Below are 13,939 nucleotides of genomic sequence, written 5' to 3' on the forward strand. Positions count from 1 at the left end.
TTACTGTGACTGAGATGTAGAGGCAGACCTTAGAGGTCCAAGGCAACATGATTCCGTGCCTTTGTCATTAACAAAAAAAAAAAAAAAGAAGCCGCGGTTTCGTCCGAAAGGCGAATTACTGATTTCGATAGCAAATTAGTAGAGAGCTATACGAAGTAAGGATAGTAGTTTTATCGGCCGTATAAACTTGTAAACATTCGCTTACTAACAAAAATAATAGGCATGGTATCGCGCACGCACATCTAACCGTGAGCATATCTCGATCGATGACCGCGGAAACTCGCTGTCAAAACGCTGGAGTGAGGAATCGCGGCAACAGCAAGTGAATTGACCTTCGTGCATTTCTCGCATCAACGCGAACGAAACGTCGAAAGCACAGCACATACGTAGCTACAAACACTACGCGCACTCTACAAACATCGCAGATCGCTTTCAAGATACGGCGCCCGCACGGCCGCGCCGTATGCAACAGCTGGAGCAGAATGCCCAGCTGTTGCATGCCCTCGCCTCACCTAGCCTCGCCCCCCGTGCGACAGGAGAGGGCGCGCTGCCGCCCTCGCCTTCCTCGCTTGCGCATGCGATCCGCGTTCGCCTTCTTTTTTTTTTTTTTTTATTTATTTATTTCATACCTGCTTCGCCTTTGCAGGCATTACAGCAGGGGGATACATAAAAATAAGCATCATATTTAAGACCAATAAAGAAACTAATTACACAAAGCGTGGTAAAAATCATCATTAGACACAATGGATACAATCATAGGCGGAAGGTCCCCATTCCACTCTCTCATACATCTAACAAAATATGAATAACGCAAGACGTCACCTTTAAAGTAAAATTCATTTACTTTGAGATTGTGGTCCCTTCTTTGGGATATATAGGACGGCTCTTGGATGTACTTCTCCTTATCGATTCCAGATTTAGAATGGTAGATATTATGGAAAAATTTCTCCCTGAGGTTTCGTCTACGATCTTTCAAGTCTTCCCATGTAAGTTTGATTTTGCTTTCTCTCATACTAAATTGACGATCCCAATTACCTAGGACGAATCAGCTCCCCCTCTCACGCTTTCACTCGCCTATGCAGCATACGACGCGCGGCGACGATTTTATCGCCCTTGGATTTTATACGGAACCTCACGGTGACGGCAGAAATGCGCCTGGAGTGTCCATATAATTGCTGTCGCAATAACAAGTTACACTGTGGGGTTTAACGTCGCGAAACTGCACTGCTGGTTAGGATGTGCGCCGTAGTGGAAAGGTTCGAATTACATATCTTACCAACTGTATTTATTTAACGTGCGCGCGAACCACGGCACACGAGCGTTGTAGCCTTCCGCCTCTTGCGGCCGCGAATCGAACCCACTACCTCATGCTCAGCAGCGGAACGACCGCGGCGGTTGGGTTCACTGCCAACGCATGAGTCAAGGCGTGGAGGAAGCACAAGTGAATATTTTAGTAAATACAGACAGGGACTATAGGCAGCCGGCTTCCGTAATTCGCCACAAAAGGAACAATATCCACTAAAAATAGTGTCAGGCAAAAAAAACACCGTCATTCCGTTGTTAATCACTGCATGTATAGCTTATTTTCTTCGCTGAATATTATAGCATTTTCTTATGCTGCTTGCTCTTTAGCTGAACATTTATGCAAGTCCAATATAGGAAGTACATTGACGCTTGCGCTAATATGTCATCGATTCAAGTGCTTTCGTGCTAAAACTCTCGAGAATGTTATTCGAGCGAAGCTTTCCTTGCATACGATCACTTTATGCTACCAGTACTAATGCATGTAGACTCACCCCCCCCCCCCCCCCACCGCGAAAAGAGAACAAAAAAAAAATGCGCTCGCCGTCTGCAATCTGAGCAGGTATAGCGTAAAATTCTTTTCGCCAGACTAAAAGCTTTCCGCATCGTCTGCCGCTCGCGACCTGCCGATCATGGTGATAACGCGCTGCTGTTGACGAAGCGCGGAAAGATGTAAAAATGGAATAGAATCGCTAAATTATTCAGACCCTAAATGTGTAAACTTCTAGCCAACCTAGCATATTCTTTATTCCTGATGACATTAGTAAAAAATGCGATTGAGCAGTATGACACAAATCCGCAGGTCAAAAGTGCAAAGCTGCGCCATTTAACATAGTCACAGTCAACCAAACTAACATCTAGAATATTAAAATTAAAGTACCCGTACCTCTCTTTCAGAATCCCTTGCGTAAAGCTATAATTGTTAGTGGCTAAATTGTTGCTAAAGACGAAGCCTGAATGACCTGATAGATTATGTCGAACGCGCTTCACTCGATACAGTGCGTTAACGTGACGAGTTGAAGACAAGCCAGAGTCGTTTTATTTTTCTTTGCGGCTAATTTTCCAGCCAGAAAAAAAAAAAAAGTGGGAGGGGGTGCATGTTATAACTCGTTTCTTATTTGACGACGGTACCGTTAAGGCTTGCCTGCCTTTCCCTTATGGCGTTTATCTCTTCACAAGAGCTGCCCTGCAACCCATTTGTGGACCATGTTGCTTGAAGGTCGTGGGTCGGCCATTCTATTTTCTCGCGCGTGTGGCTTCCATTGAGTGTTGCGCTTTGGTCTTGGTGTGTACCAGTTCACGGAGGCGTTCAATGTACTAGCATACATGAACACAGAGTGTGTGACGTTATTCCTGCATGTCAATGTACTGATTGCGCTACATTGAACGCCTTCGTGATTTCATTTAGCTTAAATTTCTTGGACACGTGCCCATAATTCTTTCAATTATCCCTAGCTGGATGCCGAGATAGCGCGGCTGAAGAGGCTACTGGGAGAGCCACTCTCCGCTGAAGCGTCATCTGAAAACAACTCTGTCAAGGTGGGTGTTCGGCGGAGCATTTTGCAAGTTTTGCTCTATGGTACTACGGTGCTGAGACGTATAGGCTTTCGGCTCCGATATCGGAGAAGGCAGGGGGAAAATGTCGCTTGCACGGACGCTAGCAGCGCCACCAGGACATAATTGCTGAGAGCCCCTGGAGACAGTGTCATTGCCTCGCAGAATTTAGTTCGCTTAAGCACTGCTTTTACCTAACCTTATTTCATTTTTTTTTTTTTCGTGCGGTAGAACGCTTCCTGGAGGTGCTTTACAACTTGCCGTGTAGAACCTAAATCTATCGCGCGGCAATCGCTCAGTATTGCTGTTGCCGACGGCCGCACTGTTTGTCCACAATGGACAACGATCAAGCGTCCTCAGCCGCACGTGAAACAGCTTCGGTAGAATACCGGCTTCCACCCTCGCGTGTGTATCACGCGGGAAAGCCGATCGTCAGGAGTTGCGAGTCGTGCGAAGAAGACGAACGTCAGGGGATGCGAGACATTCGAGCGTCCCCACCAGACATATGCGGATCTGCACATTCGATAGCGTCAGCCGCCGGCAAGGACGAGCGTTATAATGTCGGCAACTGGAAGTTTCATGAAGGCAACGCGTGCACTGCTAAGGGACACGAGGTGGGGCTTGGAGATGAGGACAGGCTCGCTGAAAAGCGCACGACATGCGGCGTGATGTGACAGTACAAAGGTGCAAAAACACGGCATCTCTCAAGTCGCGAACAGCGAGTTTCCGCTTAATACAAACAACGCCGCATAATATTTACCACGTATTGTCATCTGTCAAGCAAACAAGTAAGCTGTGAGCACAATGCCGCAAGACAAAAAAATGCATAAAAGTCCGCAGCGCTCGGCAAAATGTCACTGCTGTGCGTTTGTGTACCGTGCGAAGAACAGCACACGAGTTTTCTGTGCTAATTTTTATTGCGTGCACCAACTTTTGCATTAAACAGCTAGCCTCATAAGATCAAGACAACAAGGCAAGTTGGGCCAGTTGGTTAGGATTCATTGCAAGGCGCCGTGTCGTCGTATTTACCGTCCTTTTGTCCATATCTTGTGCTGCGCTGTTATGAACCTTACAATGAATTAACCTCATAACAGCAGCTGTTGCTCAGCTTGGTTGGTGTAAGAACTTTCCTAGGTAATTAGGAATAAACTACATCGCCCAGAATCATTTCCCATGAAGCACGGTCCGATGCCGCGGTGGTGTCCGGCAAGCAGCTGAGTGCCTCCCCGCAGAGTAAACCGGGAATAGCAAGCGATGCTCCGTGGAACGTTGAGCAGCTCGCGAGAAATATAATTCGATAGCGCTGTTAGGGATTGGAATCTGTGCATGGTCTTTAGCTTCACCATAGAAATACCAGAACTACCGAAATAGAGGAGAACAAGAAGAAAGGGGGTTAACCGTGGGGTCCGATTTTTATTAATCATATCATGAGAAGCCAACAAACAAAGACACTAAGGAAAACACAGCGGAAATTACTTTTACTAATTGAATTAAAGAAATTATAAATTAATGGCACTGAAAGTGGATGAAAAAACTGGCCGCAGGTAGGGAACAATCCCACGTCTTCGCATTATACGTGCGATGCTCAGAGCATCGCACGCGTAATGCGTAGACGCAAAATGGAGAAGAGAGTGTTGAGAGGCTAGTTGGTAAGACATTATTTCGTGAACTTAAACAGCGCTAGGGACGAGACACTGAGGTAGAAGAAGACAGGACGAAAGCAGACCAACAACTGGCTTATTGAAACCACACAAGCTGCCTCTTCCAACTATGCGCATGCCCATGCCAGATCATAACCGCGTGACCATGGAACACTCCCTGGCCAAGCCCCTACTCAAGCCCCTTTCAAGAAAGAGCTTGATTTCTGGTGTAGAGCGAGGGAGTGTTCCATGGGTCATGCGGTTATGATCTGGCTTGGGCATGCACATAGTTCGAAGAGGCAGCATTCTGTGAAGTTTATGTGATTGATAACAGTTGTAGGCTGTTATGACAAAAAGCTCTCCTTCCGTCTGCAGAAAGAACCGCAGCAGCCGGTTGCGCCCTGTGTGCCATGTATAAAGTGTGTAAGCTCCAAGTGTGTACAGAGCAGTGTGACTCGAGCGCAGTCCGAGAGCCCATTGTCGTCGCTGCTGGAGAGGTTCAAGCGCAAGCGAGCATCCCTGGAGAACAGCGAGGCTGGTGTCGCGGTCATCTCGCGCCTCGGCGCACAATTTCCGGTGCGCTCTCAGGCCCGCGTGCACGACTTGCACTGGCGGCTCGACGAGGGGACCCGGATGCTGCAGCTGCGGGCCGAGGACCTGCTGCTCCCTCCACGACACTCTTTCCAGGATGCGCCGGGCTGCAGGTGCTGCAACTTGCCAATGCAGAGTACATCGCGCGATACGCATGTCTGTACTGAGAGGGTGAAAACTCGCATAGCAGTGCCGGCGGTAGAAGTGCAGAAAAGCAGTGCCGTATTGTAGTCCTGTTGCGGATCTGTAAAGTCGGTGTGCCTTGGTGCAAGGCAATACAGACATAGTGCTCTGTGGGAATCGCTCAAAATTATGTGGCATAATTGAGCGTGCCGCCGAGGAGTAATTGTGTATGCGCTAAAGCACTTGCGCATTGGATTACAGGCACCAACGGAAGCAACGATGCATCAACTTACGAAGGAACACTCAAGAGAAACCGTATAACTGGAGAAGTTCCGGCCTACTATTTATTCATTTATTTGTCTACTCTTTCTCTATACGGCCTTTGTGAAAACGTGCTTTTGGAAAATCTGTTAAGCGAGAAATTCAGGCAGCAAATCACAAATGTCACTCTGATCATCTAACGATGTCAGTACAGACTAAGTAATCGTGGAAGGACTGCTGTGCTGAACCGCAGAGCACAACGGCAAATATGCAAATAAGTCATGTAAGTATATAGAGGACCCCTTGCGACTTTGACGGCATGTGATGCATTTCCTGCAATACTGCATGCTTTAATGCGAAAGCAGTTAATGTATGGCTAATTAGGCGGAAAATCCGGCGTTGTCGTCACCAACTATGGTCCAAGAAGTCCAAATGGTCGAAGTGAACCAATCAAGGCAGTTGGTGACGTCAATTAAGGTGGAGTGAATTAAGTCAAAGTTAATTACGCAGGTTTAAGATTGAGTTCATTACGGCACTCGAACCCACTATCTTTGGTGGGAGTCAAATCCACGACCCTTGGTGTTAATTACAGCGAAGTTAAATTAAGCCGACTGAAAAGGCATGGGCATCACACAGTGGCCGTAATGCTTTTGCATTAATTCATGGTTGAATTTGTGCCAACTGACCACTGGCGCTTCCGAGCGAGTCCTGCCCTCTTGCACGCCATTTCATACAGCCCCAAGGTTATTGTGTGTGACGTGACTGCATAGATAAGATACACAATGTGGTCGTCATATTTTCATAAACTGCATGGTACGTAACATTCTGCATTAGTTAACACTTAAAGAAGACCTACAGCCCATTTTATGAAAGGTGTGGAACTTGTGTGGTGTCAGAGCATCTCCTATTGATATATGTTTTCCAACAAAAATATGTTTAATGTACTTTATATGAAATAATTATTGGCAGTCAAGTTCTGCACACTGCTTTGCCCTCGCAGTTCTTGTTGTTCTCACAGCTGTGACACCGTGCCATGCCCAAACAATGCCCACCATGCTCCATCATAGCGCCGAGGTGTTTTTGTCCATTCACGTCAATTACCATGATTGATGTTTTGAAGGCCCGTCCATCGTACGGTGGGTGCATTTTACCGTATAAGCAGTTTTCCTGTAAGGAGAGTCCATCGGAATGCTTTGCCACTGGGGGAATTCATGGAGCATATGCATACTGCAACACAGGTCCAACGATGGCCTCCAGCAGTCCAGAGGCAGCCTGCCGATCATCGCAGCCGCATCCAATGACGAGACAATCGACGGCCAGGGCGGCAGCGAGCTCCAGACACCCACCGTTCCTCACGCCGGCTCTTTTCCCACATTGCCACACCGGTCACGTTCACAGGAGAGCTCCAGCCATGGAGAACGTGGAGGTAGCAGAGAAGAGTCTATTTACCAGTCAGTTGAACTGGCGCCATGCAGTGGTGGCAGCATGACGACAACTGCAAACACGGCGACCACAGATGAGTACCGAACGTTGTCGTCAGACGAGTACCGGACTTTGTCGTCCGACGACGACACGACGTACGCCAGCTGTCGCAGTCCCGCATTCATCGCGATTCTCAACCACAGTGTATCGCCCTGCCAAACTTCGCCGTCTCAGTACAGGCACGAAGTCCCCCCACTCGAACTTGCTGTACTGGAGGAAGCCAACAACGACGGTGTCGCCGAGTCTTCGGCGTTGACAACACCCGTGACTCGTGAACTGGCACCGTCGGCTGATGAGGACAGCTTCAAGACTCAGCGCGAGCTCTTCCTCAAGTGCCTGGAAGAGGCCGAGTCGGTGGACGTCTGACAGATGGGATACATTAAGTGTAGCTAAAAGATGTGTAGTTCACCGAGACAACAGAAAATTCTTGCGCGATGCTCTTTGACTGAAAGTGCGCAAGCATGAGCGCCCATGTAGGCGAAAGCCAGAGCCTCAATATCAGCACCATGGCTCGATGCGCAATGCCACAGACGCCTGCGGTGCACAGCCGGTCCAGGAACACAACTGCGACGCTGCCAGTGCCACTCAGAGCTGCAGCACTGTATGTGCCCAGGTGTACCATCGTCGTGTGTACATGAGGGTGTGACAGGGAGCCACTCGTAGAGTCCCACACAATGTTCTTCACAGGATGTCATTTCATTTCTCAGCCCATCTGGGCTGGGGCAGTTGTGTTTGTGTGCCGTATGGGGTACCGAAAGGGAAGTCGCAAAAGTGGTCACATCGGGTTGCGTGCTGGGCACCTGCTGTGACAGTCATCCAGACCGAAGCATGGAAGGCAACCTCCTCTCTTCTAGGTTACTGGCACTCGACATATCTGACTTGCGGCGCAACAAGGTGGTAGTTTGTAGAGTTACTGTATATGCTCCCAGTAGTTTGGGCGTGTTGGTACAGCATTTAGAATGTACGTCAGTGCGAAAAAGAAAGCGACAAGACACACATGCTGCTCTTCCAACTGATCTTTAAAGAACTTGTGAGCACAATTTATAAAGATATGCATGAAAAGTTTTAAACAAGAAAAAATTATGTGGCGCTTTGATTTCACTTAGCATCAAAGGCAAAAACAAAAAACAGAAATAACAAGATTGCCAGATTCCATTTGCACAAACGAACAAATCAACGAAACTACTAGTTGATATAACAAACCAAAAGATTGCAACTGTGCAACATTGTGTTGTCTGTTTCTTTTGGTTTTTCACACTGTACTAGTAGTTTGGTTGATTTGTTCATTTGTGTGCATGGGACCTGGCAGTCTCATGTTAGCCTCTTGATTCCTCTGTTCTTAGGCGTTGCTCTTGATTCCAAGCAAAATCTACTACTGGTGTCACACGTACACTTCTGATCGTGACCAGGGCCAATCCGGATTGGGTTTCTTTATTGCAATCAACAATGGTCGTTGCTACATGGTCTAATGATCCAGATCAAGTTATCGTCTGCTGATCGTCAGCAGCTCTCAGAGCTGCATAACCTGTTAGCTACAAATTCAGATTTGCAAAATATGATTAAGTTTGGACAGTATTTCAGTTTTACAGCTTATTGTTGCTGGTAAAAGATTTTAAACATTTTTTAATTCATTTTCACTTCTTGTTTTTAGTATTTTCAGAATACTGCGCTAGGGGGTGCAGACGTCAGCCTGCGAACGTGATCAAAGGGGCCGATCACGATCGCGCGCATCATGATCTTGCAGGATTGCAATCACAAATGAACCTGTTGCAACACCTGATCCGGATCAGCCCCAATCATGAACATAAGTGTACATACGACACCAGTATAAGTGTCAGAACTTTTTCTGGTTTATTTCTTTTCAGCTAATTTTTGTACAAATTGCGCACACACGTGCATTAAAATCAGCTGGAAGAATAGTGCGGGTTTTGACTCTTTCTGTTTTGCGCTGAAATACATTCGAAATTGAGACGCACATTGTCCATTAGCTCCCATTCTCAATGATGGGGAAACTGACTGCCATCTGCAGAGGGGCTTGTCCCCTTGCACAGCACATGGTAGCAGAGTGACCCTTTTGGGACGGCAGCCAGTGCAAGATTCTTTCATGCATTTGTCTGTTGGAGTAGTGAACAGTTCGCTTGATGTGCGTAAAGTAACCTGTTACTTTCTTTTTCTATCCGATAGACTGCTTTGTACACTGCAGTTAAAGCACATCACCAAAAAAGAAAAGGAAAGGGAATAAAATCAAGACTTGCGCCAAGATGTACGGCATACAGCACAGTGTAGCAATGTGGTAGGTGTCTTAAGGCCATTGTAACGCGCCCCTGCAGAGGGATGAGAGACAGCCACGGTACGCGAGAGCAATGTTAGGGAACTTTTCTTACACACTTCAACAAGAATAGTCATATCAGATGTATTGATATCGTGATCCCAATCAATCACTCGTACCTCTGCGTCAGAGTTATTTATGCAACGAGTTCCCCCTTAATGTGTTAGGTTTCCTCACAAATATTCACCTCCATACGAAATTTCACAACGAAGTCAGCATCATTTTGCATGTATGTGTGCGTGAATGTGTCAGAGTGAGAGTCATGCCCATCAAGACGACCCACGCGAGGATGAGGACACGCCGAAGTAACCATTATCCCCGTGTTCCATACTCATACTTATTTTCGCTTGTTTATTCTTTGTTTTCTACCATGCTGGCAATTATAATGCTCCCTCCAAAGATGTGCAAGTAATTATCCCTCTACAAGGTTTGTCCGTAAAGTAATGAAATTGGGTCTGGTAAAAAAAAAAATTATTAATCCAATCGATACATATTAAAATTCTTCAATATAGTCTCCTTGGGTATCGATACACCACTGCCAACACAATTCCCACGCTGGAAAGGCTCCCTGGAAGTCAGCTGCCGTAACCTTTTTCAGAGACTCTGTGACAGCCCGTTCGATGGCGGGAACATCGTCGAAATGGTGACCTTTCTGGCTTCTCTTGAGCTTTCGGAACAGGAAAGTCTGCCACGCTCACATCGAGGCTGTACAATGGCTGCAGCAAGGTTGCAACCCCTATCTGGGCCAGGTAGGCAGTCAAAACGAAGGTGGTGTGGGCTGGAGTGTTGTCGTGGTGGAGCTTCCAGCAATCGGTAATCTCCAGTCGTTTCTGTTTGACAGCTCTGTGAAGGCGCTCAAGGACTTCTTTGCAGAACATTGCATTGGTGCTTTATCCCAGAGGTACAAATTCTTTGTTGACCACCCCACGTTGTCAAAAAAAGACTATGAACATTGTCTTTATTTTGGATATCGACATTCTTGCTTTCTTGGGGTGCGGGGAGTTCACGGTGTGCCACTCTGAACTTCGGCGCTTGGTATCGGGGTCGTACTAGAGCACCCATGATTTGTCACCTGTTATTATGCCGTGTGGAAAGTCCCATTCATTTTCTAACTGCACCAACAACTCATGGGAAATGTCAACTCATCATTCTTGTGCATCACTCAACACTTTTCGCACGAATTTCGAACAAACCTTCTGTATGTTTAAATTTTCAGAAATAATATTGTGAACCATTGTTTTGCACATGTTGAGGTCTTCAGCGATTAATCTGATACTCAAACAGTTGGAATCCAGATTTTTTTACTTTGGCCACATTGTCGTCGAAACCACTCTGTCTTCCAAGGTCTCCCATCCGTTCTTAAACTCGCTGAACCTTAAGGACGTCCTTGACAGGACGTCCTTATCCTCCTTAACCAAGGCAAGCAGCTCGGAAGCGGTTTTGCCCAGGTGACAGCAAATTTAATTGCGCACCCCCGCTCCAGCAAACGATCCATTTTTTACGTTTTCTGCCGTGAAAAAAACTTGAAACAGCTTTTGAGCGGCTTCAGATCCTCAGTGCATAAAAGTTTGGATGTGACTGCCACCTGGTGCATTACTTAGCTTAGAACCCCCACCACAAATCCCACCTCAAGGGGTGGGGGGGGGCACTACTGGCAACTGCAGCGCCGCGCGGCAGGCAGTCTCATTACTTTACGGGCAAACGCTGTATAAAGATATGACACTTTCTGACAAAATTTGAAAAAGTTATGGCCATAATCAAGAGGAGACAGCCTCATCTTTTTTTCGTGTGTTTGAGAAAAGTAACCGAATGTCACCCCCTCGCCTTATCCAAGCCTTTAGTCATTCCTAGCACTCTAGTGACTGCACTGCAATGCCTCTTGAATATCAAAAGTCCCATAAGCTCGAAGCCTTGACATTATGTAGAAGGTTTATGTTTGCACTGAAAACGTGCAAAGCACGCATAGGAGAAAACAGTGACCTGACAAGCTTCACTGCTCATTTGCTAAGCGGCTCAGAGTTCTCAGTTGAGTTGTGGTTCTCCAACGGCAAGGATGTCATCCTGCCCAATGGGAAGTCATCAAATCCCACTTTCGCTCCTTTTCACACCTTGTGTGTACACAGAGTGAGTTGTACTCTCTATCAGTTCGATTTCTCCGCCTTTATTCGTTTACTGCATGCTCTGCCGCTTGTTACGTTTTAAGAAATCTTGGTAGTATTGAGCATTCCTTTTACATTAACACTTAAGGCGCAGGACGGTGAGAATTTTAAACGGCTATAAGGAAGACGTAAGCAGCTCTAGAACGGTTTTTGCACCTTCTGCAGGGTGCATATTTCATATCTGGATTAAACTATTGTTTGGTGGCTTCCATAAGTTTTGAACATTCTTACTAACCACTCCCTATAATATATATATACTACCTGCACTTTAACCTCTTGGAAACTTAAAGAATTGCGCTTACACTTAAAGATCAGGCTCTGCTATGTCCCTGATAAAATTAGTCCAACTTCGCTTACATCTAACCTGTTAATGTTTCGCAGAGTGATTTACGTTCACCTCAGTCCTCTTCTATCAACAGATAGGGTTGCACTCTGAATATTCAATGTGGCCCAACGCATGTTTATTAGGAAATTCTCAATTAACTAGCAGGACTTTCATAGGGGAAAGCTTATAACAAAGTCAAATATAATTTCTAGATTAGCAAACTGTGCTCTTCCGGACTGCAGCCTATATTGTGTGCTGGCTTCACGTATTCTGTTCCTGAAGATAATTCTTTTGTTTCCAGCATCGGGTTACTCCTTGAACACATATTAACAGATTACAGGCTGGCATGTCACACGGATTAGTTTTTCCCTGCTCTTGTTCAAGATTTTTTCTGCCCCTGCTCAGTCAGGATTAGTCAAGGTGTTCAACTGTATCTCCATGTTGATGACACCAACTTTCTCTCCCCATAGCAGGACCTTGTGATGTTAACAATAATATGTCTGAGCTTGAGTGATAGCATTACGGGTTTTTTCCTCCTAATGTTAGTCAGTTCAGTTCTTATATTCATTTATCAGCAGGAGTTAATTCCTCAATTACGTCACTGAAGTATTTTAGGATATTTTATGCCAGTATTCTATATAGCTACCGCAGATCAAAGCTCTTAAAGAGGAGAAATTCAATGGGATTGTTGCGCCGGTTCAGTCATAAAAATACTGAATGCAGAGATGCGTTGTTGACGATTTATAAACTTCATGTTCACCCCTCTCCCAAATTCAGCTATGGCTTTTCCTTTTTCCAGGATGTGCGCAGCTTATAAGCCACGCCCACAATTACTATTACTATCTCACATCAATTAGGTGCCCCAGATGTATTGCCCGACCATCTGAGGTTTTCTGGTAAAAACCATGGCTACTTAATAGCAGTCATTTCCCAGTATATTTCTACTGAAAGAAAGATATATTCTTGTCATGCAATGTGCTTTAAATTTTGCTCAAGTATTTAAAACATGATTCCGCGTGAAAATTATTATAAACTATATCTTTGTGTGTAACGTTGCACAACCTTGCTTGCTGAACCTAAATAGGCTCATTTTCAGCATACAGTGGCATTTATATTCAACTTTGGGAGGGAAAAAAATTTTTGAAGCCCCAAATATCGACTAAAGTCTGCTAAATTGACACTTATTTTACTGGCAGAACAAATACTAATTTGTTAATTGTAATTATTTTGAATTATTCTGTTTGGCTGTCCAAGCTGTGCTTTACACTGAAATTATTTTTTGCCACTACATTGCAAAGATGTTTTGAAAAAATAAGACATACGAATTGCAAAATGACAGCTTTGGTTCCCTTTCATCCCTGATTTTCGCATTGAGGTGGTCCACGTGAAAATATCACACGCAGTCCATTAGATAGGCCTGTTTGTCTATTTTTCTCATTGTCATTTCGGTTTTGTGTTAAGGAAGGCGTGAACGTGTGATTTTGTGCCTGCACCACGTTCGGCCTAGTTTCGTAGTACCACTTCACCGCACACCGCAATGGCTGTCATGTTTCAGACGTTGCTGCGCGCAGCGTTGGACTGGCACCTGAGGGCTCGACTGTTGCACAATCCCAAAATAAACATTTTAATTGCCTTGACTTCCTGTCACAACTCCCAAAGGCATCACTGCGCTATGAGTGCCGAACATCGCAGTTGAAAAAAAAAGAAAAAGATTCAGTGGCGATTTAGTGGTAAATGAGATAACTGCATTATCATTAAATCACACCTCTTTGAGGTCCCGGATCCATGATTTAAACCGTGTTCACCACATTGCAAAGTGTTGTCCAGGAGTCCATTCGACATGCGTCTTGCCTCTTGAAGGAGCTAAGTGCAACTGGCCGTGGTCTGGAGCGGACCACTGCCAGTTGCACAACGTACTTCGTACGTGTTTATATATATATATATATATATATATATATATATATATATATATATATATATATACACACACACACACACATACACATACAGGGTGTCCGACGTAACTTGTGCAAAAATTTAAGAACTTGCAAGTGCAACGTCATCATCATCATCATCAGCCTGTTTACGCCCACTGCAGGGCAAAGGCCTCTCCCGTACTTCAACAACCCCGGTCATGTACTAATTGTGGCCATGTTGTCCCTGCAAACTTCTT

General features: G+C 45.5%; 1 protein-coding gene across 1 annotated transcript in view; it reads left to right on the top strand.

The window, feature by feature from the left end:
- The window catches only part of GABA-B-R3 (gamma-aminobutyric acid type B receptor subunit 3), a 453,175-nt gene extending 439,481 nt beyond the window's left edge, over nt 1-13,694 (top strand). The window contains exons 17-19 of the mRNA XM_075688121.1: nt 2,758-2,841; nt 4,962-5,200; nt 6,710-13,694. Coding sequence (XP_075544236.1) covers nt 2,758-2,841; nt 4,962-5,200; nt 6,710-7,319 — 933 coding nt within the window. The 3' untranslated portion in view covers nt 7,320-13,694. The remainder of the gene's footprint in view (nt 1-2,757; nt 2,842-4,961; nt 5,201-6,709) is intronic.
- Nucleotides 13,695-13,939: the final 245 nt, after the last annotated feature.

The sequence above is a fragment of the Dermacentor variabilis genome, chromosome 4 (assembly GCF_050947875.1).
Source record: "Dermacentor variabilis isolate Ectoservices chromosome 4, ASM5094787v1, whole genome shotgun sequence".
NCBI lineage: Eukaryota > Metazoa > Arthropoda > Arachnida > Ixodida > Ixodidae > Dermacentor > Dermacentor variabilis.